At 37.4% G+C, this 23,457-nt stretch overlaps 1 protein-coding gene across 2 annotated transcripts; it reads right to left on the bottom strand.

Annotated features, from left to right (window-relative positions):
• Positions 1-9,975: 9,975 nt before the first annotated feature.
• Positions 9,976-19,857, bottom strand: cep19.L (centrosomal protein 19kDa L homeolog). Of its 2 annotated transcripts, none has more exons than XM_041563521.1 (3): positions 19,816-19,857; positions 17,664-17,724; positions 9,976-10,865 (listed from the first exon to the last, which is right to left on the bottom strand). In XM_041563521.1, exons 1-3 carry the CDS (start codon positions 19,840-19,842, stop codon positions 10,504-10,506), a joined length of 450 nt encoding a protein of 149 aa, XP_041419455.1. In that variant the 5' UTR covers positions 19,843-19,857; the 3' UTR covers positions 9,976-10,503. The 2 variants fall into 2 exon arrangements, with proteins under 2 accessions (XP_041419455.1, XP_018119480.1); XM_018263991.2 differs by lacking the exon at positions 19,816-19,857 and adding an exon at positions 12,443-12,589 and having other exon boundaries at positions 9,996-10,865; positions 17,664-17,808.
• Between the last annotated feature and the right edge of the window lie 3,600 nt (positions 19,858-23,457).

Raw genomic sequence — 23,457 nt, forward strand, 5'->3', positions numbered from 1 at the left:
CTGATAGCTAAAATGTCTCACCATTCATCCACGTGTCTTCAACTAAAGTGGTAGGCAATTTCCTGCAATTTAAACCCTTGAGGGTAGTAAATTCACAGACATCCAATCACAATGGTTCCATTGATTTGAATCTCACAGATGTGTGAAAGTATGATCTAGGCACAATTTTTCCATTATTTTCATTTAGGCCGGGGTTAATCTTTAATTGTAAATCACTGGAAATGTGAACTGAAGAGTGGTGAAACATTTTCAAGAAAAACTCTAAGGGGGTTATTTATCAAAGTCCGAATTTATCCCATAATTTCTATTAAAAAAGTCAGACCAACTCCAAATTGCTGATTGGACCTTATTTGTACCAAAATTTGAAAAAAATCTGATTTTTGCCAAAACTCAGATATTAATTACTCAGATATTGAAATGGGACCTTTGCCATTGACTTCTACAGGACCCAACAGCTTGGAGATGGTGGATTTTCGGATTCAGACTTTTTTCAGCCTCGGGGTACATTATTATATTATAGTAACAGATTTTTTTTTTTGGTCAATTCAATTTTTTTTGTGATTTTTGTATTCCGAGTTTGATAAATAACCCCCTAAATGTCCAGTTGCTTTTGACTTAATTCTGCTAGATACTATATATCGTGACCTGGAAAAATTAGGATCTTCATAGACATTTTGTACAATCTTTTGCAATGTTATATATAAAAGCAAAGTTTTCCATGCACATGCTTTTGTATTCGCATGTAGCAAACAACTTCCAATATTCATAAAGTGGTAACTTTGTTCCTTCCCACCTTTGACAGTTTAGATATGGTGGAGGTTATTGTACCAATTTTTTTAATTTAGCTCTTTGATCTTGCCATGCCATGTCTACATAGATAATGCCCTTGCACTCTTCCTTGTCAGCTATCTTAAACGGTAGCTGTTTATGTGGTGAGGACAATTGTGTTTTCAGCACAAGTAAAGCTAGCCATTCACATCAAAATTATAATCTTCCCCTTGATTATCATAGGAAGTAGGTCATAGGAAAGATCTTTCAGGAGGCAGTAGGGGTAACAACAAAATAGCAAAATGATCAGCTGTGAAGGTTGAAACAGAACGGTTGTTGGATTCCTAATAGATTCTGGATAGATCCTCTTCAGATTACACTTTTGATCAATCCCAGTGTTTTTAGCCTTATTCTTGTCTCTGCTACCCCTGGTAAATATTGCTGAATTTGGCATACCTGTGTTTTCTTAAATCTTTTACAAACAGCTGGATTAACACTGGAGAAAATACAAAAAAAACATTAAAATAGGAGATAATTTGTATTATGTTGCTTATGTTTTAATTATTTAATCTCTTTTACAACAGCTGGTTTTAATTCTACAACGCAATTAACTCATCATATAAAAAGGAAGTAAAAAAATTATTGCAGGAAAAGGCTTCAAGGAAAAAGAAATTACTTCAAACCCTGACAATACCCTGTTTTTTAAATGTACCCTGTATTCCTGAGAATGGTTATTGTTGTTACCTACAATTCTGAGGGTTTTTATCTGTCTACTGCTACTTTTAGGTTCAGCCGCTACAGTCATGGACTTAAAATTGGATTTAAGAACATATTGCCTCCAGTTTGTTATTTTTGACACCTGTTTTTTTGTCATAATTTCAATAACAGTTAGGGGCCCATTTACTTAGCTCGAGTGAAGGAATAGAATAAAAAAAACTTTGAATTTAGAATTATTTTTTTGGCTACTTCGACCATCGAATTGGCTACTTCGACCTTCGACTACGACTTTGAATCGAACGATTCAAACTAAAAATCGTTCGAATATTCGACCATTCGATAATCAAAGTACTGTCTCTTTAAAAAAAACTTCGACCCCCTACTTCGCCACCTAAAACCTACCGAGGTGCAATGTTATGGGGAAGGTCCCCATAGGCTTTCTAACAATTTTTTGGTCCAAGAAAAATCGTTTGATCGATGGATTAAAATCCTTCGAATCGAACTGTTTGTGGTAAATCCTTCAACTTCAATATTCGAAGTCGAAGGATTTACATTCGGCAGTCGAATATCGAGGGTTAATTAATTTGTGTCACACGTGACAAGTCGCATACGTTTTGTCGCAGCGCGTCTGATTGCGCCGAAAACGCTTGTGGAGTCCTACCCTTACTGCATTTGCTTGAACGTAAATATAATAGTAGATCAGTTTTGCTCCAGCAGAGCACTACATAAAAACAGCATTGAGAACAATATGCACATACCCATTTTCCTAATACATTTAGTTTGCTATGGATTTTAAAATATAATTTCTGAAATATGGGGTCATTTAACACCCTTTAGGGTTAGGAACTTTGGTGGAAGGAAAAAACAAAATGTTAGACTTTTTTAAAAAAAATTCTCAGGTCTTAGATGTCGAACTCAGTTTTGGTAGAGGTCCAAGTGCACCCCCTTTAACCTTCAGCTAAGGTAGCGGATCAAACCTTATTGTAGTAGAGCAGGCACTCTAAAAGCAATCTTCCAAAAGACTGTCTGCTCTACTACAATATGGTTTAAACCTTAGACTTTGGCAAGTGTAATGATGTCAGTGGCATTGCTGAATTTAAGCCACATATCCTATCGTGCCTCACGAAATAGGAACCCTTATCAAGAAAAAAAATAAGTCTTGCTGCATTTATGGGTTAGAATAATCAAAATGGATTCTTGTTAAAGGGTACTCCACCTAAACCCCTTTTTAAATGAAAGTAAATATAATTCTAATCAACTTTTAAATCTACTTTAATTGAACATTTTCAGTGATTCTAAATCTGTTTCCTCGCGTATATTTCCCCTGTAATAAAATGATGAACTCGCCTTATTGGCTTGAACTGCATCATTTATTTTTACCAGCAAATTTCCAGGCTGCATTAAAGTCACTGAAATAGTGTTGCCTGTGTGGTTCTTCATAGTCTGTTTGAACTTTCTCCAAACCTGAGAGAAAATTGAACATTATATAGAATATATATAAATGGAAAATAATCATCCAGCTGGAAATAACTAGAAGAGTTGGACAGAGCCTGCACTAGATGGAGGTAACGGAATACAAATAAGCAATAATGAGCAGCTTACTGTAGGAATAGTTGAAGTGAAAAAAGGCTAAAAATGAAACCTTCTCATTGCAATTTATGAATAGAACACCACCTCAGGATTACTAGAACATTTAAATAAGGAAAGTATTTAAAATTAAAAGGTAGACATCAGGCCAGGACCATCAAGTGCAACAGCTGCAGTGTACTCGTAAAGCATTTTTTTCTAATATAGCAAACTTTTAACCACACATAACACGGTACTTAAACCCCTACTTCCCTGGAAGAGGGAACCATGAAATCTTAGGATAGTGTAAAGCCATACAATCTTATGATAGTTTACTTTTTTAAACACCTTTTGAATGTTTTTTTATAAAAACTGTTAGGTAAAATTTGAGAAAATATTTAAAGGAGAAGGAAAGCTACTGAGGCATTTTATTGCCAATTGATTAGCTGCAATAGTGCAAGCTAGAATGCTATATTTATTCGGTAGAATGTTTTACCATACCTGAGTAAAAAGCTCCATAAACTCTCTGTTTGTTTAGGATAGGAGCTGCAGTATTAACATGGTGTGACATCACTTCCTGCCTGATTCTCTCCCTGCTCTGGGCTCAGATTACAGTAGAGAAGGGAGGGTTGGGGGGAGAGGAGCAAACTGAGCATGCTCTTGCCCAGGGCAATGAGGTTTAAGCTGAAGGCAGGACGTCTGATACAGAAGCCCATGAGTACACAATAGAAGGAAAGAAATGATGTGTTTCTTTTGACAGGGGACTCAGAGCAGCATTACTTTGGGGGTTTACTGGTATATTTAGATGGACCTTTCTGATAAGACTTACTTAGTTTTAACCTTTCCTTCTCCTTTAAGACTTTCCTATGTCTAAAGAAATGTGTACACAGTAGAGAATGAGATATGCAAAAAATGGCAAGGCTGTTCAAGCATCACTCAAGCAAGGGCGCTCAGACAATGGAAAAGATACAGAAATAAAGTAAATATTTTTGGGCTTTGTGGGTGTCCAATTATATACCTATGGCCTTGTCTTTTCAAGGATGTGGGGTTGAGCAAAAGTCTTGCTAAAGAAAGTAATAAACATGTAACATGGACAGGCAACTAGCACCTTCCTTTGTATATCATTTAATATATGTTTAACCATAAAAATGGTCATAAACAAAATTCTTTGCCTCAGTAATATTAAAACAGTGACAAGCCATCTGTTACTAAATTCCCAGTATACCATCTGTTTGTTGGCAGGTGCTGTGTAGTGTGATCTGGACGGCACAGATTACATCTCACTAGCAAAGGCAAGGAACAAAATCCAGGCTGTGAGTACATTTCTGAATGTGAAAACACCTAAACTGTTTATAATGAAGCAAAGAAGACAGGCACCTATTGACATAATAGATTTAAAGCAAAAAGTGAGAGACGTCAGCAACACCTTACTGAGCTCTGTTTTTGTAAAAAAAAAAAAATACTATATTCATATAAATGGAATGCTGCCAAGTCTTTGCAGAAAAGTGAGTCAATATTTTCTTAAATAGAATTTCATTATTTTACTAACTAATCTAAGTTTCGACCAGGGAACTTATCTGAGTACTTGGTTGTATACAAGATAATTGCAGTTCAGTTTAATGGGCATTATTCTGTATTTCTGTGTGATTGCATGACTGTACTGGCAAGAATAAGGTGACGCCAACTCTTTGCAATATAAAATATTTTAAGGTATTTTATAGCCCACACGAGAAGTGTTTCTCCACGGGAGACATAACACCCTGTGTGCCAGTAAAATCTTAAAAATTAGCTCTTGACTTGACCTTAAATTCAATACATTATTAAACTTTTCTTTTCATTCCTAAATGATTCACCCACAATATTGTTGCTTGTTAGTGGTTATAACTTTGATACACACACATCAAAAGTTATACTCGCCAATTACAAGTTCATCCATGTCATTGGTCATTGTAAGCTCCATACATAACATCTTAAACATTAAGGAGTGGTTCATCTTTAAGTTAGCTTTTAGTATGGTCTAGAATGGCTAATTCAAAGGAACTTTCAATTGGCCTTCAATTTTTATTTTTTATATAGTTTTTGAATTATTTGTCTTCTTTTTCTGACTCTTTCCACCGACCCCCATCTAAAAATAAATGAACTCTACAAATGATATTGCTATTTTTTATTACTCTTCTTTCTATTCAGGCCCTCTCCTATTCATATTCCAGTCACTTATTTATATCAATTCAGGGCTGCTAGGGTAAGTTGGTGAAATTACAAACTGGAGAACTACTGAATAAAAGGCTAAATAAAAAATATTAAAAATCATAATAAAAGTTCATTTAATGGTGAACAACCCCTTTAAGAATCTACTTTTCACATACCTGAAGATTAAGCTCTATAGGAGGATCCCCCCAGATGCCCCGAAATAATAAGTCACCCTAACATCACCTCTGTACACTGCCATACCCCCCTAAAACACCTATTTATGCTACTTCTGACGCACACACAAAAAAATCCACTATTAGACCTTGTTCACTTTAGAAATTAAATGTTCTGAATACATATGTTGTACATAAATTAACTGTACAAAAACTACAAGTTGGGTCAGTTTAGGGTATTTCTTTAGCCTGCCCCTGTGTTTTTGAGTATGCATATCAAAAATGCTATAAATCTTTTTTTTTTACTTTTTTACGTATCAATGGGGATTAAATGAAATTGAATTTTCTGGGGGGAATGAAAACTGACATGATGGCAAAAGATTTACATACTTGATCTATACTGTAATTCAAATGCAGACATCCAGGGGCGATCCTGGTCCCTCCGCCGCCTGAGGCAGCAGCAGTTGCTGCCCCCCTCCCCGTGCACTTACCTTTTGCACCTGAGGGGGTCCAGGAGGGTGTCAGAGAGGGCCAGTACGCTAGCACAGTGAGCCTAACTGCACTATATGTGCTACAAAAAGCTGAATTTCCGGTTTGAGAACTGGAAATTCGACTCTTAAAGTACCAGGAGCGGCATTTTTGCTGCCCCTGGTACCTAGTGGGGCGCTGCCACCTGGATACTCTTTAGTATTGTATGATAGTGAGGACAAGAGGCCATCCTTTTATTCTAGAGGAACGTAAGTTTACCTGATGTAATTCAAATATATTTTGTGGGTGTGTTGAGTGGTTGCATTTGATGGATTTTTCTCCATTTTTTCTCTTTGTAAATATTTATTACTTTTATTCTACTTAGAATCTGATTTGTCACGGAGCATTTCGGGGGCGATTTATTAAGGGTCGAGTTGTGGTTTCCACAAAAAAATTGACTTTTCAAGGGTATTTTTGAGTCAAATTAGATGTTTTGGGCCAAACTTTTCTAGTCATATAAATGGCAGGCAGCACAGCACAAGTGTCTGCCTATCATGCCTCCTTCATTTGCATCAACCAATTGGATCAATGACCAGTGCATGTGGACTATGTTAGTTTTCTCCCCTGGTGGAGAAAGGGAAACTACAGACCAGTTCAATGCTAACTATCTAGGTAAATATAAGGTTCATATTTAAATGGGAACATCTATTAATCTTCAGAAAGTATGTTACATCTGAAGATATCAGGGTTTTAGATTTAAGTCATATATCAGTTGTTATCATATTTTGTTATCAAGAACAACGATTATAGAACAGGGCACCAGTACAGAACTGCTATGTTGTAGAAGAAGAAGCTTAAGGTTAAAGGCCATTCTGTTATTTGGGTTAGAGAATATTTACAGAATATGGAATACATCTGTTGTCTTATGCAGCAAGTATTCCCAGTGCAAGGCCAAGAAAGACAGTTTTAGAAACGTTCCTACAGCACCAATACCATTCTGGACACTGTGCTGACACAGTACATGTACATTATTTGGCTACTGTATTGAGACTGTGAGTCTGTCCCTATGATGGAAATTGTGACACAGCTATAAACAACAATGATTATTGGATGCCACTGGATCAGTCCCATGGAAGAAAAAGTGGTTAAATTGTAACGTGCTGTAATGCTAATTGTTCCTCCATGTCCTCACAAGCTTTCAGGATGTTTGAGCTATTGTTTAATACTGTGTATTTAAATAAAGCTGTCTGGTTAATATCCTGAGTGAATCTGAATGCTTCAAGTCAGGGCCAGTGGGAACTTTGGGGCCTTGCTCGATTTGAGTAAGTATTCATTCAAATCATTCAAATCCAAGAGAGACTTACTCATTGTGGGCGAGAACCATATATCCCTAGTGGAAAATCCTATGGGTAGACGAGCGAGAATATATGAACCTGACATTTGATCATTATATTTTATATATCTGATTTACAAATAAATACATATTGTGAGATTTCAGGTAGCTTGGATCTTTACCTCAACACTTTTCTTAGCACAGAATCGCTCAACAGAGCCTTAAGTTCAAATTCAGCCTGAGCTGATTTTATTTCAACCAGTTCAACAGAATGCATAAACAAAAGTTCCAAATTGGTTGGCAAAATCATAAATAATACAGTCCAGCACTGACTGATACTGATCAGTTTCCTCAGTGGCTAGCTTACAGGCACCAGGCTTATATATGTAGTTTCTCCACTCTCAGCAAGTCTTCACAGTAGGCTCTCAGTCCCCTCCCCACATACTCTGTGAGTCAATTGACTCATTTATGGGCAGTTGGCTTACACCACACCCAGAATCCTTCCTTCCCTTTCAGCCCTGGATACTAAAGAAAATACCCATTATTATATCATAGTCCAACGTTTCAGTCCTCGTTGGGACCTTTGAGGATATATACATATTTTAACCGTGCACCCCATTTACACATTTTGGCCTAGGAGTGCGGATATGTGTATATATATATGTATATATATATATATATATATATATATATATATATATATATATATATATATATATATATATATATATGCTATATATATATATATATATATATATCCATCCTATTTTAGCAACAGCACTCACGCTTGATCTCTATGTATGTGGTGCAAGTCCAAAATGAGGTTTCCGGTTATTCCTCGATATTTAGAGTTCAAAAAACGGACAGCACTCACAATTTGATGCAAAAAGGTTATATTGTGAAAAAAGTATACATCACCATACAAGCGCACATTCAGTAGCGACGTTTCGAGCCAAACAAGGCTCTTTTTCAAGCCATGTGGGCAATGGTGTCTAAAATCTACTCAGTCCATACAAGCCTATATAGTCCAGCAGAGGAAGTGACTCATCAGTTCTTTCAAAAAAAACCACAACAGGGCTTCCGCCGTTAACACTGTATGGAATAAATAACCAATTACTTATAACAACGTATCAAAACATCAGTGTATCCATGGTATTTAACATAGCAACGTAATAATCAAATTTTTTATAAAAATAGATACAGATTATAATCCTTATTGAGCCCGTGTGTATATATATATATATATATATATATATATATATATATATATATATATATATATATATATATATATATATATATATATAATAAAAAGAAATACGACAACATCTCCTTTAATATCCACAAACATGTTTAAAAAAAAGATTTTACTTAAATAGAAAGTAAAATATTACACAAATGTAATTGGAAGTAAATATATTAATATTTTCATGACAGAATATATCCAGAGAATAACATGAAATGCTAGGTACGGCTCCTGTAATTAGATTTACAGTATTATGCTTAGACAGGTTTTATGAGATTGCCTGTTTCAAGCAGATGCCGTAATGATAAAAATGGTCTCTTAACATATTACATAGTAATATAGCCAGCCATCCTGTATTAACAGTACACATTTGTAAGCAATGATCAGGTCAGTGAGCAAATTGCAACACTTCCTCTTGTTATCAAAGGGAAGTGACCTGCAGGGATCCCAACCACTGCTAATACCAGCAGATAATAATCCAAAACAATAAGAATTTTGTTTTTATTTGGTATTCTTGGTGTTCTGCGCTTTGGATTTTAAACTGTGACTGAAGTACAGTAAATATAACATATAACAAACAAGGGAAAGTTGTGCTCACCACTATTTTTTAAAACCATTAGGCGGGGGTGCAATGAGGCTGTGACCACAAAATACATATAGTCAAATACAAGAGTCCTCTGCACTCAACCCATTATCAATATATCTAAGACAGCGACATTTTGTGCATACTGCTACTAAAAAATGCCTTACCCTTTAAACAAAACAGGGATTGTTTGTCCATATATTGCAATATATTTAAGCTGGCCAACTACGTCAAAGTCATCCCATATCTGGCCAGTCCTATGCTCAATTTTATCTGATTCATTAAGAATTCTATTGCTTCATTATACATTTTACAAAGGGACTAGGTATTACCTGCAACTTAACTTGCTGCTTTCAAAGTAAACCTCCATACTTGGCTGCCCTTTTATTAGACACCAGTGGGATCACCTGACTATAGCTGGGAAGGGTGGGAGCTACAACATAGAGCTGGTCACTGCTCCTGTATAAACTATAACAAACAAGGGAAAGTTGTGCTCACCACTATTTTTTAAAACCATTAGGCGGGGGTGCAATGAGGCTGTGACCACAAAATACATATAGTCAAATACAAGAGTCCTCTGCACTCAACCCATTATCAATATATCTAAGACAGCGACATTTTGTGCATACTGCTACTAAAAAATGCCTTACCCTTTAAACAAAACAGGGATTGTTTGTCCATATATTGCAATATATTTAAGCTGGCCAACTACGTCAAAGTCATCCCATATCTGGCCAGTCCTACGCTTAATTTTCATCTGATTCATTAAGAATTCTATTGCTTCATTATACATTTTACAAAGGGACTAGGTTTTACCTGCAACTTAACTTGCTGCTTTCAAAGTAAACCTCCATACTTGGCTGCCCTTTTATTAGACACCAGTGGGATCACCTGACTATAGCTGGGAAGGGTGGGAGCTACAACATAGAGCTGGTCACTGCTCCTGTATAAAGTAGCAGTATGCACAAAATGTCGCTGTCTTAGATATATTGATAATGGGTTGAGTGCAGAGGACTCTTGTATTTGACAGTAAATATAACAGCCTTATAATGGGGAATTATGTGATGATAGTAGTGTATAGGAAAGGCATCTATAGCAGATGCAGATAGCTCATTAGAGTAATTCCATTATAATCCTCTCTAAAAGCTTTTGCAGATGAAACTGAATATGCTCAAGCCAACAATAAACTCATAGTTTGTGAAAATGAAGTACTTGTACTGTATTTCAAAACACTTAGAATATGTTTGCTAAATATCTATAAAATAGGTTTGCAAAACTAGTAAACAAAACAGCAGCTCAAATGTATCTTCAGCTCATGATGGTTCACAGTTGAGTACAGTCATTGGAAAGGTAGTTTTTTCTTCAGTTTATAATGGATCACAGTTTGGTACAGTCATTGGAAAGTAATTTTCCGTTAATTATTGGTGTTTTGTTTTGAACACTAAAATCATTTGTACAGTCAAAAGCCACCATCGGACGCATCATCCCAGCCACAAGACTCCACTTGTTCATCCTTTGTAAAATCTACCTCAATGTCGTATTCAAAATCTGGGTCATCTTTCTTCTTTCTGTTCTTCTCAAACAACTCATCCATTAAGTGTTTCTTTTTGGCCAAATCTTTGTCATCTAGTTTGTTTAAGTCTTCCTCTGGGTCAATGGTTTCTTCCTTTTTAATCTGTTCCAAGGTAGCTTTCAAACTTTCCCCTTTTAAATGCCCTTTCAACAGTTTGTACAGTTTTTCTAGCTGCTTCAGAGATACAAGATCTAGGTAGTCTTTGTGGCGGGGGTTGTTTTTCAACTGTTCTGCTGCCCTGCTGCAATCTAGAGGAAAGGCAAGTGTTTGAGAGAACATTTAATTGGTTACAAGAAAGGTATGTTTTAACTTGTGCTGAGACATATTATTTATCAAAGAATGAAACTAGACCTGGTCACTAGACCTGGTCACAGCCCACCAGCTAGTATGGGATTTTCAGAGACATTCCTCAAGGCATGAACATTAGAGTTAATTGATAGGAAACAGTGGAATTTCACACTGTCAGATTGTGGCAAGCTCGATTTCACCTTTTGATAAATATTCTCCAATTTTCTAAACCATGGATCCCCAACCTTTTGAACCCGTGAGCACATTTAGGAGTTGGGGAGCAACACTAGCATGAAAAATGTTCCCAAGGTGCCAAAAAAGTGCTGTGATTGGCCATTTAGTAACCGCTATGAGGATTGTCAACCTACATTGAGGCTCTTTTTGGCAGTGCACCTGGTTTTTATGCAGCCAAAACTTGCCTCCAAGCCTAGAATTTAAAAATAAGCACCTGCTTTGAGGCCAGTGGGAGCAACATCCAAGGGGTTGGAGAGCAACATGTTGCTCACAAGCTACTGGTTAGGGATCACTGGTCTAAACACAATATTCTGCCCTTTTATATCCATCAATTTTCAGGTGGGTATACACAGCACGATTTCTTATTTCAAGTGGCGGTCAAGTAAGACTGCTCAAATCATCAGCCCTTGGACAAATGATTAGACAGATAAAACCTAGGGGCTTGTTCCGACCCACCATCTACAGACAACATCCACAGCCTGATGACATTTCCTTGTCTGATGAAACTTTCCATTGTTCCCTTTGTAATATAATCTGAATAATCCCAATCAGATATTGTTCATAAAGAACATTGCTTCAGCACCGTTTAGTTTTAGCACCATACATAGTGCTACAGTACAGCCAGGAACCAATATCTGCCAATGTATGAGCAACTTTATATAAGCAATGACTTTGAGGCCACAATATAGATTGGTTTGTGGGAGTTACTTAGCATGTAGTGGCATTATTTTAGATCATTGGTATTGGGTATATAATTAATTGTATTATTGTGTCAAAGCAAAACCTAGTCTTTGAATAACAGAAAAACTTGATCCCAGCACTTAGTTTGTTCATAACTATCCTTCCTGATCACTACTAATGAGATACACAACTTATTTTTACAACAACATTGTAATTGTTTAATAAAGCAACAGCATGATATGATGAGTTTGCACATGAGAGTTATTATTAGAGCTGAGCTGAACTTTGTCAGAAATGTGATGTTATTTGTGTGAAAGTGTCAGTAAGTGAATATTTGGAGTGGTCAGTAGGGATGGGCGAATTTTTTCGCCTTGTTTCACGGCAAAAATGACGCCCATGGACATGTATGGCTTTGTGCGTCAAAATTAAAAGATGTGTGGCAAAATTTTTTTACCGCGCAACAATTTTTTTTTTTTGTCGCCCATAGACTTTATTGGGCGTAAGCGACATTTAGCCGGCGGTGAATTTTTGGCGAATCGAAACTGGTAAAATTCGCCCATCCCTAGTGGTAAGGTTCTCAATGGATAAGAAATCAGGATGTAAAGATGTACACTTGACTGACCGGAGTATTTGGAGAAATTTCGTATAGGCATAATGCGCTGACGTAATTTTTCTGCTTCTGTGTCTTCATAAACAAGAATGATGGAAGGGGGTTGGAAGCGAACACCACACTTTTTTGCCTTGTAGCTCATGTCCCCTCACAGATGGGCTGAAACAAACAATGCACAATAATTCTCATTTACGACAAGTCAATAGAGATGTCGCGAACTATTCGCCGGCGAACTTGTTCGCGCGAACATCGGGTGTTCGCGCTCGCCGGAAGTTCGCGAACGTCGCGCGACGTTCGCCATTTTGGGTTCGCCATTGTTGGCGCTTTTTTTTGCCCTCTCACCCCAGACCAGCAGGTACATGGCAGCCAATCAGGAAGCTCTCCCCTGGACCACTCCCCTTCCCTATAAAAACCGAAGCCCTGCAGCGTTTTTTCACTCTGCCTGTGTGTGCTGAAGAGATAGTGTAGGGAGAGAGCTGCTGCCTGTTAGTGATTTCAGGGACAGTTGAAAGTTTGCTGGCTAGTAATCGTTTTGATACTGCTCTGTTATTGGAGGGACAGAAGTCTGCAGGGGTTTGAGGGACATTTAAGCTTAGGTAGCTTTGCTGGCTAGTAATCTACCTTCTACTGCAGTGCTCTGTATGTAGCTGCAGTGGGCAGCTGTCCTGCTTCTGATCTCATCTGCTGACTGCTGCAATAACAGTAGTCCTTGTAAGGACTGCTTTTATTTATTTTTTTGTTGTTTTACTACTACTACTACTACTACTACTATAAGAGCCCAGTGCTATTAGTCTAGCAGTGTTGGGGAGTGGGACTGGTGTGCTAATCTGCTGCTCCTAGTAGTTCAGCAGCACCAACTTTAATTTTTTTTTTTAATATTCATTTTTTTTTTATTTTACTTTTTTTTATTTTACTACCGCTGTAGTAGTGTATAAGTTGACCTTTTAGGCATTATTTGCCCTGTAGGCATTATTTGCACACTGTTTTCTTCAACCCGCCATCGAGCTGTGTGACCTTGTTCACATTCTGTCTAAATATCCATAATATTACCGTCTCCAGAAAAAACACCGGAGTCACTTTTTTCAAGCAGCCATAATATATTTTACGTAATCCGTATCCACCGCTGTAGTAGTGTATACGTTGGCCTTGTAGGCATTATTTGCACACTGTTTTCTTCAACCCGCCATCGAGCTGTGTGACCTTGTTCCCATTCTGTCTAAATATCCATAATATTACCGTCTCCAGAAAAAACACCGGAGTCACTTTTTTCAAGCAGCATTCATATATTTTACGTAATCCGTATCCACCGCTGTAGTAGTGTATACGTTGGCCTTGTAGGCATTATTTGCACACTGTTTTCTTCAACCCGCCATCGAGCTGTGTGACCTTGTTCCCATTCTGTCTAAATATCCATAATATTACCGTCTCCAGAAAAAACACCGGAGTCACTTTTTTCAAGCAGCCATAATATATTTTACGTAATGGCGAAAAATGACTATTTTCAGCATTTATATGGCATATTTTTTCTGGCAACTGTGCTTCAGTGGCTGCGTCCAAAAAAACTGGGCAAACAATGCCTACAAGGTCAACGTATGGCAGTTGTTTAAAGAGAACAGTAGATTACTAGCCAGCAAAGCTACCTAAGCTAAAATGTCCCTCAAATCCCTGCAGACTTCTGTCCCTCCAATACAGAGCAGTATCAAGCAGATTACTAGCCAGCAAACTTACTATCATCTGTCCCTGAAATCACTAACAGCTCTCCCCCTACACTATCTCTTCCAAGCACACACAGGCAGATTTTTCAGATACATTTTTGCCCTTGATCCCCCTCTGGCATGCCACTGTCCAGGTCGTTGCACCCTTTAAACAACTTTAAAATCATTTTTCTGGCCAGAAATGTCTTTTTTAGATGTTAAAGTTCGCCTTCCCATTGAAGTCTATGGGGTTCGCGAACCGTTCGCGAACCGCTCGCGTTTTTGCGCAAGTTCGCGAATATGTTCGCGAACTTTTTTTCCGACGTTCGCTACATCCCTACAAGTCAATTAAAGATTGAGCATGTGCTCTTTTTAGCTTTTAATGTTCAAATGCATATGACTTCCAGTTAATGATAACTTCTGCCCTATCAGCATTTTATATTGCAAACTAGAAAGAGGTAGAAGACGAAGTCAAATAAACATATAATACAAATACAAACTAAAGATTGGCTGAAAACTTGATAAGAACAGGACATTCTATAATAGAATTAAAATTAACTTCAAGGTAAGGTGGCCAGATTATCAAAGTAAAATCCAGGGAGACATCTGGCCATGCCCACTTTTGGTCACATCACCATCATTTCCTTTCTATTTCCAGTATCCAAATGGAAGCTCCTGGAATGTGGAATATGCATGGCTCCCCAAGTCTCCTTTCTCTGTACTCACCCACCACCACCCCTGAAAGCTATATCTGTGTCATAGGGAATTATTACTGAGTCCCATACCGTAGTGTGTGGATGATGAGGCACCAGTGCAGTAATTTATCGCAGGGCAAGTCGGGTCTGGAGAAATCTCAGTTTCATATTTATTGCTCTTTCATAGCATGCATTGGTTAGATTCAAACCTTATCCAACAGTACCTCTCCTGCAGCGGTTTTTACTGCAGAAGCAATGTTAGATTCCTGGTAGCATCTTCGTAATCAAAAACTGTTCAGACTGGTTGCAGTCAGTGTTCCACCATGTTACATTATTAGCTTTTGCCATTGCTGATCAGGGTTGCCTAGATCAGCTCTATATAATGGCGTAAATGAGAGCAAACTTTTTTTAGGTCCAGGAACAAAAGGCAAGCAACTGAAACAACTATCTAATATCTGAATTAAAAATGTAAATGCCCCCCTCCATTTCATTGGTTACTTTTTGTGTCAATCCTTGGCTGTTTTTGAAAACCAGACCTGGTAAGTAGCAACCCTGATTGAGACACCTGTTGGGGGAGATACCTGGGGCCCAATAAACAAATCTGGGAACATTACCGGATAACTTTGACAACAGTAGAAAATAGAGAATAGAAAATTGTACGTCCCTGTTGAAATTAAAAATAATTATGACTTCCCAATCTGCGGGACTAAATTCATTAACCATGAATGCCATAAAGTATAATTGAAATTACAGAGTGCCAAGAGCCAATAAAGTTCATAGCAGCCCAAATGAAATTTGGACGTGTGCACTGTGTATAGGGTAAATCTTATTCAGCTCACATTCACACAACATAATAATGTATTTACTGACACACCTGGTGCAGGTGCTGAGGGACCTAGAGTTTTCTGGATAAGGAGTCTTTCCGCAATTTGGATCTCCATACTTTAAGTATGCTAAAAAAAGTATTCAAACATTAAGGGGCCCATTAACTTAGCTCGAGTGAAGGAATAGAAGAAAAAAAACTTCGAATTTCGAATGATTTTTTTGGCTACTTTGACCATCGAATTGGCTACTTCGACCTTCGACTATGACTTCAACTTTGAACGATTCGAGCTAAAAATCGTTAGAATATTCAACCATTCCATACTCGAAGTTCTGTCTCTTTAAAAAAAACGTCGACATCCCTACTTCGCCACCTAAAACCGAAGTGCAATGTTAGCCTATGGGGAAGGTCCCCATAGGCTTTCTAATGTTTTTTCAAATGATTCGAAGGATTTAATCTTCGATCCAACTATTTTTCGGTCGATCTAACGATTTGCGTTAAATCCTCGTCTTCGATATTCGAAGTCGAAGGATTTAACTTCGACAGTCGAATATCGAGGGTTAATTAACCCTCGATATTCGACCCTATGTAAATCTGCCCCTAAATAAACCCAGTTCGGTTGTTTTGCTTCCACTAAGGATTCATTATATCTTTGTTGGAATCAAGTGCAATGTTCTGTTTTATCATGAGAGAGAAAAAGGGGGTCATTTTTAAATATTTGGATAAAATAGAGTCTGTGTGAGCCTTTAGGTTATTTAGGAGCATTCTGGATAAGTGGTTTCCTGATACTGGATTCCATATCTGTACCTGCTGACACTCCTTAACCTGCTCATTTAAATGACAATCACATTTGCAAGAGGATGTCTGTGTGCCACCTCTGCCTGCCCCTCATGAATACAGCGAGGTAGAGCATTGACAGTGCTATATTCATGGGCTGAAGATAAGTCTCTGCAGAACAGACGTGAGACAGTTCCTTAAAACCTAATTATATTGCTTTTAAATGTTAAAAAAAAAATATTGCTTTGCCTTCAAAATGGATTTGTTCTAGCCTGGTTACCATCAAGTACACGGTACTGTTTTATTATAACAAAGCAAAAAGGGAATCAGCCACAAAAAGAAATGTTTGCTTAAATATGAAGATTGAAAAAGAACTAAACTCAAAGACTAAGGGGGTTATTTAAGTCCGAATTTATCTCAATATTTTCTGAAAAAAACGCCGCACATTTATCAGTACACTTTCCCGAAAATTTTGTTTGTGGGAAAAAAAACGGGTAAAAATTTGAATTTTATGAAATTTCCACCGGAAAACTAAATTGTTGCCTGAAAACCCCCGAAAACTTCAGATTCTTGCCCAAACCCAGCACAGATCAAAAGATCTTTGGAAATTCTCCCGTTGACTTATATGCAACCTCGCCAGGTCTGAGATTACAGATTTTGACTTTTTTCCATTCTCGGGATATAATAAATTCCGAAAAATGGTTGATTTTTTTCACAAAAAATTTGGATTTCATACTAAAAAAAAACCCACAAATTTTTCAGGTTTTTGGCATTCAGCACACTTGTATAACATCTGAACTGGGAACTAATACCATCCCTATTTGTGTCTGTTAGTTACCCTCCCATTTAGATTGTAAGCTCTACAGGACAGGGACCTTCATCCTTTAGTCTATTTGGCACTAAGCACTTAATCTTTATTGTAACTGTAATTTAAACAGTATTTATTTTTATTGTATTTTGTACTTATTTATATTTATTATTGCAACGACTCCCAGTTTGTTCTACTACAAAGAGCGCTATACAAATAAAATATATACATACATATACATTCCAGTATTTCAGAGACATGCCGATAATGTGACTGGAGAAAATGGATGATTATTCCCCAGATGCTGAGAGTGATCTTTTAATAAAAAGCCCCACATTAGTCACAGACAAAATGGCACTGGGAGATTGCAGATTTAAGAGGGGGAGCACGCACTCATTTCACACAGCCCCCTATTATTGGTGCTCCTCTTACTTACCTCGGTCACTGCTGCGTCGGGAGCTGTGTTGGCTCAAACAGAAAGTCACCAGTGCTGTTGCCTGTAACAACCAATTAGCAAATAGATTTCAACAGTAACCCACAAGCTAGTAAACGAAAGCAGGAATCTGATTGGTTGCTGTGGGAAGGGGGGTTGAGACCAGGACTCGGAGTAATCAGATCCAAGTCATTTCATCCTGTAGGGAAAGCTGGGTGGGAGGAGTGACTATTGAGTTGTACATTAAGTGGCCACCTTGTCCTCAGTCATTGAGCTGCAGCCCGGCTTCCCAAAGCTGAAGGGAGGGGGCCGGAGCTCTGGAATACTGTCTGTCTATTCTCACTGAGCACCTCAGTCATTTCTTCTGCCTCAGGGTGGGGATATGTGGGGGAGGGGAGCAGTGATCACACTGTCTGAGCTATTCATTAGGTGACTGTTGTGTCCTCATAACATGAAGTGCTCAGACAACTGCACAACCCAGAGAGGGGGGAGTTTGGCTTATTGGGTTACTATCCTGACTCAGACCAGGAATCATTCCTGGCTATATTTCATTTATTTCATGGTTACAGACCCTGAAAGGAGCAAGTTTCTGGGTAAAGAAACAATGGTAAACTTGATTTTTCATGCTAATTTTTTGTTTATATTTCTGGGTATTTGAGGTTAGTGCCATGTGCTGTTCTATTGTTAGTGCTCAGCATCCTCCTGACTGTGGTTTGGTGGGTAAATGGGAGTAGTTGGTGAGGGTAAATATCAATGGATCTCTGATTTTGCCAATCACGCACTGGGCCAAATCGGGTTCACGGCCCAACAGTACAGAACACTGCTAATAGAGCATACAAATATTATTTTTAGTCTGGATTCAGTCAGATGCAGGAGTCCCCTAAAATATTTCCCTCCTGAGCTACAGTCATATGCAAAAAGTTTTAATGAACCACACCATAGTGTGTAAATAGTGCAAACATTTATTATTAATAATTATATGTATACATGTATGCTTTATTGGAAATATACAGGTATGGAACCTGATACCTTAAGTCTACTAAAAATAATTTAAATATTAAATAAACCTACTAGACGTGTCTTGCCTCCAAAAAGGAATAATTATATCTCAGCTGGGATCATGTACATCAGGCGCTGAGGATGCAGGGGGAATGGCACATGTCACACAGGAGCAAAAAGTGGATGAGAGCAAGCTTGTAGCACAGTGTGTTTAGGGAAAAGAAAGGCATTAGAAATCACATAGAATTGCACATCTAACTTGTTGGGTGCAGCTTTTCACAAACACAGTGGATTGAGTGGGTGACTGGGATAAGAAAGGTTTGAAACCAACATTATTAAGTGAGCATGGAATGCAGTGGGATGCCTTACATAAGAATATGCACCATAATGATGTGAAAAGGGTAGAAAGGGAACCGGTATAAAAAATGGACTCAGAAATGACATAGGGTAGGGAACATATATGTAAATGGATTTAAAGATGACCTAGTGCAGGGGGAAGAGATGCCAGTGGTGTAGGGAATAAATTGGCTCAGAGATGACATGGGACAAGGGATCTTGGGAGAACAAGGAGGGGGCATATATACAGGTTCAGAGATGGTCTGGTGCAGGGGAGAAGCGATTCCAATGGAGCCAGGAATGGGGTATAAAAACAGGCTCAGAAATGACACGGAGTAGAAACTGTTATATATATATATATATATATATAAAACTCCAAGCTGGCCCAGGGCAGGTGAGTAAAACAATTAGTTTTGCTTAGAGGCAGAGGATTTTGTGGTGAGGCTGGGAATTAATCCATGCAATGGAATAATTGTACAGGTATGGGATCCATTATCCAGTAACCTGTTATCCAGAAAACTCCAAATTACGGAAATGCTGCCTCCCATAGACATAATCGAAATTATTAAAAATGATTTCCTTTTTATCTGTAATGATAAAACAGTACCTTGTACTTGATCCCAACTGAGAGATAATTAATCATTGTAGGCAGCAGGACCAGCCTATTGGGTTTATTTCAAAGTTACATGATTTTCCAGTAGACTTAAGGTATGAAGATCCAAATTACAGAAAGATCCATTATCCTGAAAGCCCCAGGTCCTGAGCATTCTGGATAACAGGTCCCATACCTGTATAAGCAATAAAAGGATGTGCTACTTACAGGGCAATGGGGCAGCAGCCAAATCATTTTTGCAGTTCAAAGTGAATATGCTCTGAATCTGTTTCTAATGAAGTTTATGTGCATATCCAGGTGAGCACAATGGTTGGCTGTTATAAATGAACAAACATCCTTTCAGCAGCCTCTGATTTGCCCCTCAAAATGAAGTCTTGTCTTGTATGTGTATTAGGAACAGACAGGACATTAAGGGACATGCTAATGACCACCTGCTGGGAAACTGAGGTGCACAACTTAAAATGAGTCTGTTGCTATCTAGCCAAGGGTCTAAGATTGCTGTTCTAAAGTATGTTATATTTTTTGTTCTTGCATACTAACATTATTTTAGACCTCATTGTCATTTTCGAGTTTTAAAGGGTACATAGACATTTTATTTTTGCAGGAGGCCCTTTTTAAAAGGTACTCGCATCAGAAGAAATCAACAGAGGTCAAACCATCCCTCTCCACCAGTCCACACTCTCTGTAGTCATCTATGGCATATGTATTTGGGCTTATAGCCCCCTTTATTCTTGGTATTGTAGTCCAGCAACAGTTGAGAACCACTGAATTCACCCATCGAGTGGCTCGGGTCTTCATATAAATTAATACAATCGCTGCAAACATTCCCCTGTAATATTCTTCATTGGGCTTTTATTGCATTGCGAATCTTAATTGCACATTGCGAATCTTTAACACCTGCTTGAAGATGGCGTAAACTTTTGGACCAAACATAACAATTTTTTCAGTAAGAAGCTTTATTACATACACTGCCCACTGGCACAAAATATAAAATTCGCAATCGGTATCCTACTCTCGTGTGAGGGGCAACAAGGGCAAAATTGTTCACGCATTTGTAAACATTGCAAATGAATTGTGAACGATTTTTGCATTATCTCTATTTCTAAAGTTGCCTTTTTCTCCATAAATACATATGTTTCATTTCATAATCAAGTGAATCCTTATCATATTTTCATTTTTTTGTTTGCATGATCTCCTTATTTACGTTCTCCATAAATTTACTTAAATTATCATCCAATTTTTTGAACTTGGCATCAGACTCAAAATGTTTTAATTGTTTGCGTAACTGTTTTTGTTGATTCTTAACCTCATTTAATTCCCCAATGTTTGCTGTTTGAGTAATGAACCTGAATGAGCATTCATTTAAGGCACAATCCCAATCATTCGGTTTTTCCTCAAATGTTTGTATACGCAAACCTCTGGGAATAATTTGTACGAGCCATATACTCCTCCAGACAAATGATATTCCAGAAAAAATGTAGTTTCATCTTTTGACAGGCTCTTTCTTGTAGCCTTCAAATAAGAAAAAGTGAGATTTCCACCACTTAATGAATAAGAGCCTGAAAAAACACCTTTGGCCAAATGGACCCATTTGCCATCATCCAAGAAAAACTCCATATTAAGGAAAGACAGGGAAGGAAATGTATTACATTAGATTACTAGTCCCAAAATACACATTATTAACACAAACTAATAGTAATAAGCATAATTTACAATACGGGGTAATTCATAAAGCAGTTACTCAAATTAACATGGAAGAGGAATGGACTTGCCCCCTGATAGAAGACACAATTGTAAATATTCCATGTACATTAAGATACGAGGCAATTGATATCTCTTCCAACAACAATAGATTAAAAACTACTGTACCTTAAAAACAACGCCAGTATTAGTCAGAATAGATTAGTCAGAAGAGGGGAACCTCAATAAAAAAAAAAAAAAACAGGATTGAACAATCCTAACATATGGCATAAATACTGTATTGTGTTATCGCAGTGGAGGATACTGTATATACACAATGTGAAATTCGCAATAATGTGTAGGGTATAATGCTTTATATGTAGGATACTAAGTCGGCATCTTTTTGATATTAACTTCTAGGTATTGTTGTGAAAACTCTAAAATCGATATATTTTTAAAATTATTTTACATTCCACAAAAATGTTTACCTTTAATGCATCAAACTCTGGTTCTGGATAATTATTTTTGTTAAAGGTGTTCTATGAAACATCATTTTTTTTGGTTTGCATTAAAGAAAATTTGAGTAAATTATTATAAAAAAAAAAAAAGAAGAAAGGATTAAAGGAGAACTAAATCCTAAAAATTAATGTGGCTAAAAGTGCCATATTTTATATACTGAAATTATTGCACCAGCCTAAAGTTTCAGCTTGTCAATAGCAGCAATGATCCAGAACTTCAAACTTGTCACAGGGGGTCACCATCTTGGAAAGTGTCTGTGACACTCACATGCTCAGTGGGCTCTGAGTAGTTGTTGAGAAGCTAAGCTTAGGGGTCGTCACAAATTATCCAGCAGAAAATGAGGTTGGCCTGTAATATATGCTGATGCTACAGGGCTGATTATTAAATTCTGATGCTAATTGCACTGGTTTCTGTGCTGCCATGTAGTAATTATCTGTATTAATTACTAATCAGCCTTATATTGTGACATTTCTATTCTTCAAAAGAAGAGAAAAAGATAGTAAGAGCCCCCTTACTCTCAAATAAATTAAATTAGTTATCTAAATTATTTAGTGAACCAATCAATTGATAATTATAAATTGCTTGTGCTAATAAAGAGGACTTGCTTGATTAATTAAAACTTTCTAATAGGTTTAAGTAGATATTAAACAATTAACAAAACAACAAGTTCAGAGAAGCATAGAGTTGCTTTTTCTGTGTATTAAAAATAGCCAGTGCCAACTTGTTAGTTTATATACTGAGTCTGTAAGCGATAGATTCAAAATTCCAATAAGTTATAAAGTGCAAGTGCTGAAATGTTTTCAGTCGCCGACTGGGTGTGGTTCAAAATAAATAATTTATGCAAGTGCTAGTGCATTATAAAATCACAAGGTAATTCATTAGTAAAATTAATTTAAAGAAAAAGGAACCAGGACTGACATTCAAGGAAAATTAAGTAGGAAAAGGAAAATAGTGTAGAGGTGGAGAAGTCCCAAAGAAACTGCTGCCTATTATTTTCTAAGCCCTGGGACCCCACACGGGGAGAAAGAAGTACACTGAGGACTGTGGTCTCGTATATTACATACCCTATCTCTTAAAAGAGCTAAAATAACCTAAAAAAACACAAATCCACCAGTGCCATATAAATATGGAGAATGAAGGAATTGAATGCGGTTCCCTGGACCAGACTATGAGTATCCAAATTCAGTTAAAAGATTTTTTAAAAAAGTTTTTTCCAAGGTGATCGAAAAAGTATTAGGATCTGAGCAACAATTTAATAAAAATATTGTGAAGAGAGGCTCAGCCAACACGTTTCGCTAAAAAGCTTTGGCAAGGTATTAATTACTAATCGGCCTTATATTGTGACATTTGTATTCTATTTGTACTGTGTATTGTGAGTAGGTCCCTAAGCTCAGTAAGTGACAGCAGCACAGAGCATGTGCAGTGAATCAGCAGAAAAGAAGATGGGGAGCTACTGGGGCATCTTTGGAGACACAGATCTTTACTGCTGAAGGGTTGTGGTTCCCTTGGGCTGGTACAGAAGCCCAAAACATAATGTACAACATTTCTAGCCTACAAGATGTTTGTTTTTAAACGTGCCCAGTAAATGCTACCTGCTGATTGGTTGCTACGGGTTACTGCTCCTGTGCAAACTTAGTGCCTTTTATTACA

The sequence above is a fragment of the Xenopus laevis genome, chromosome 5L (genome assembly GCF_017654675.1).
Source record: "Xenopus laevis strain J_2021 chromosome 5L, Xenopus_laevis_v10.1, whole genome shotgun sequence".
NCBI lineage: Eukaryota > Metazoa > Chordata > Amphibia > Anura > Pipidae > Xenopus > Xenopus laevis.

Bases quoted from the DNA above. Each gene is read 5' to 3' on its own strand.
- cep19.L (XM_018263991.2), bottom strand. From the start codon at position 12,572: ATGAGCTACAAGGCAAAAAAGTGTGGTGTTCGCTTCCAACCCCCTTCC. The intron at 10,866-12,442 runs GTCAGTCAAGTG...CCTTTCCTCTAG, and splicing joins AAATTTCTCCAAATACTCCG to ATTGCAGCAGGGCAGCAGAA.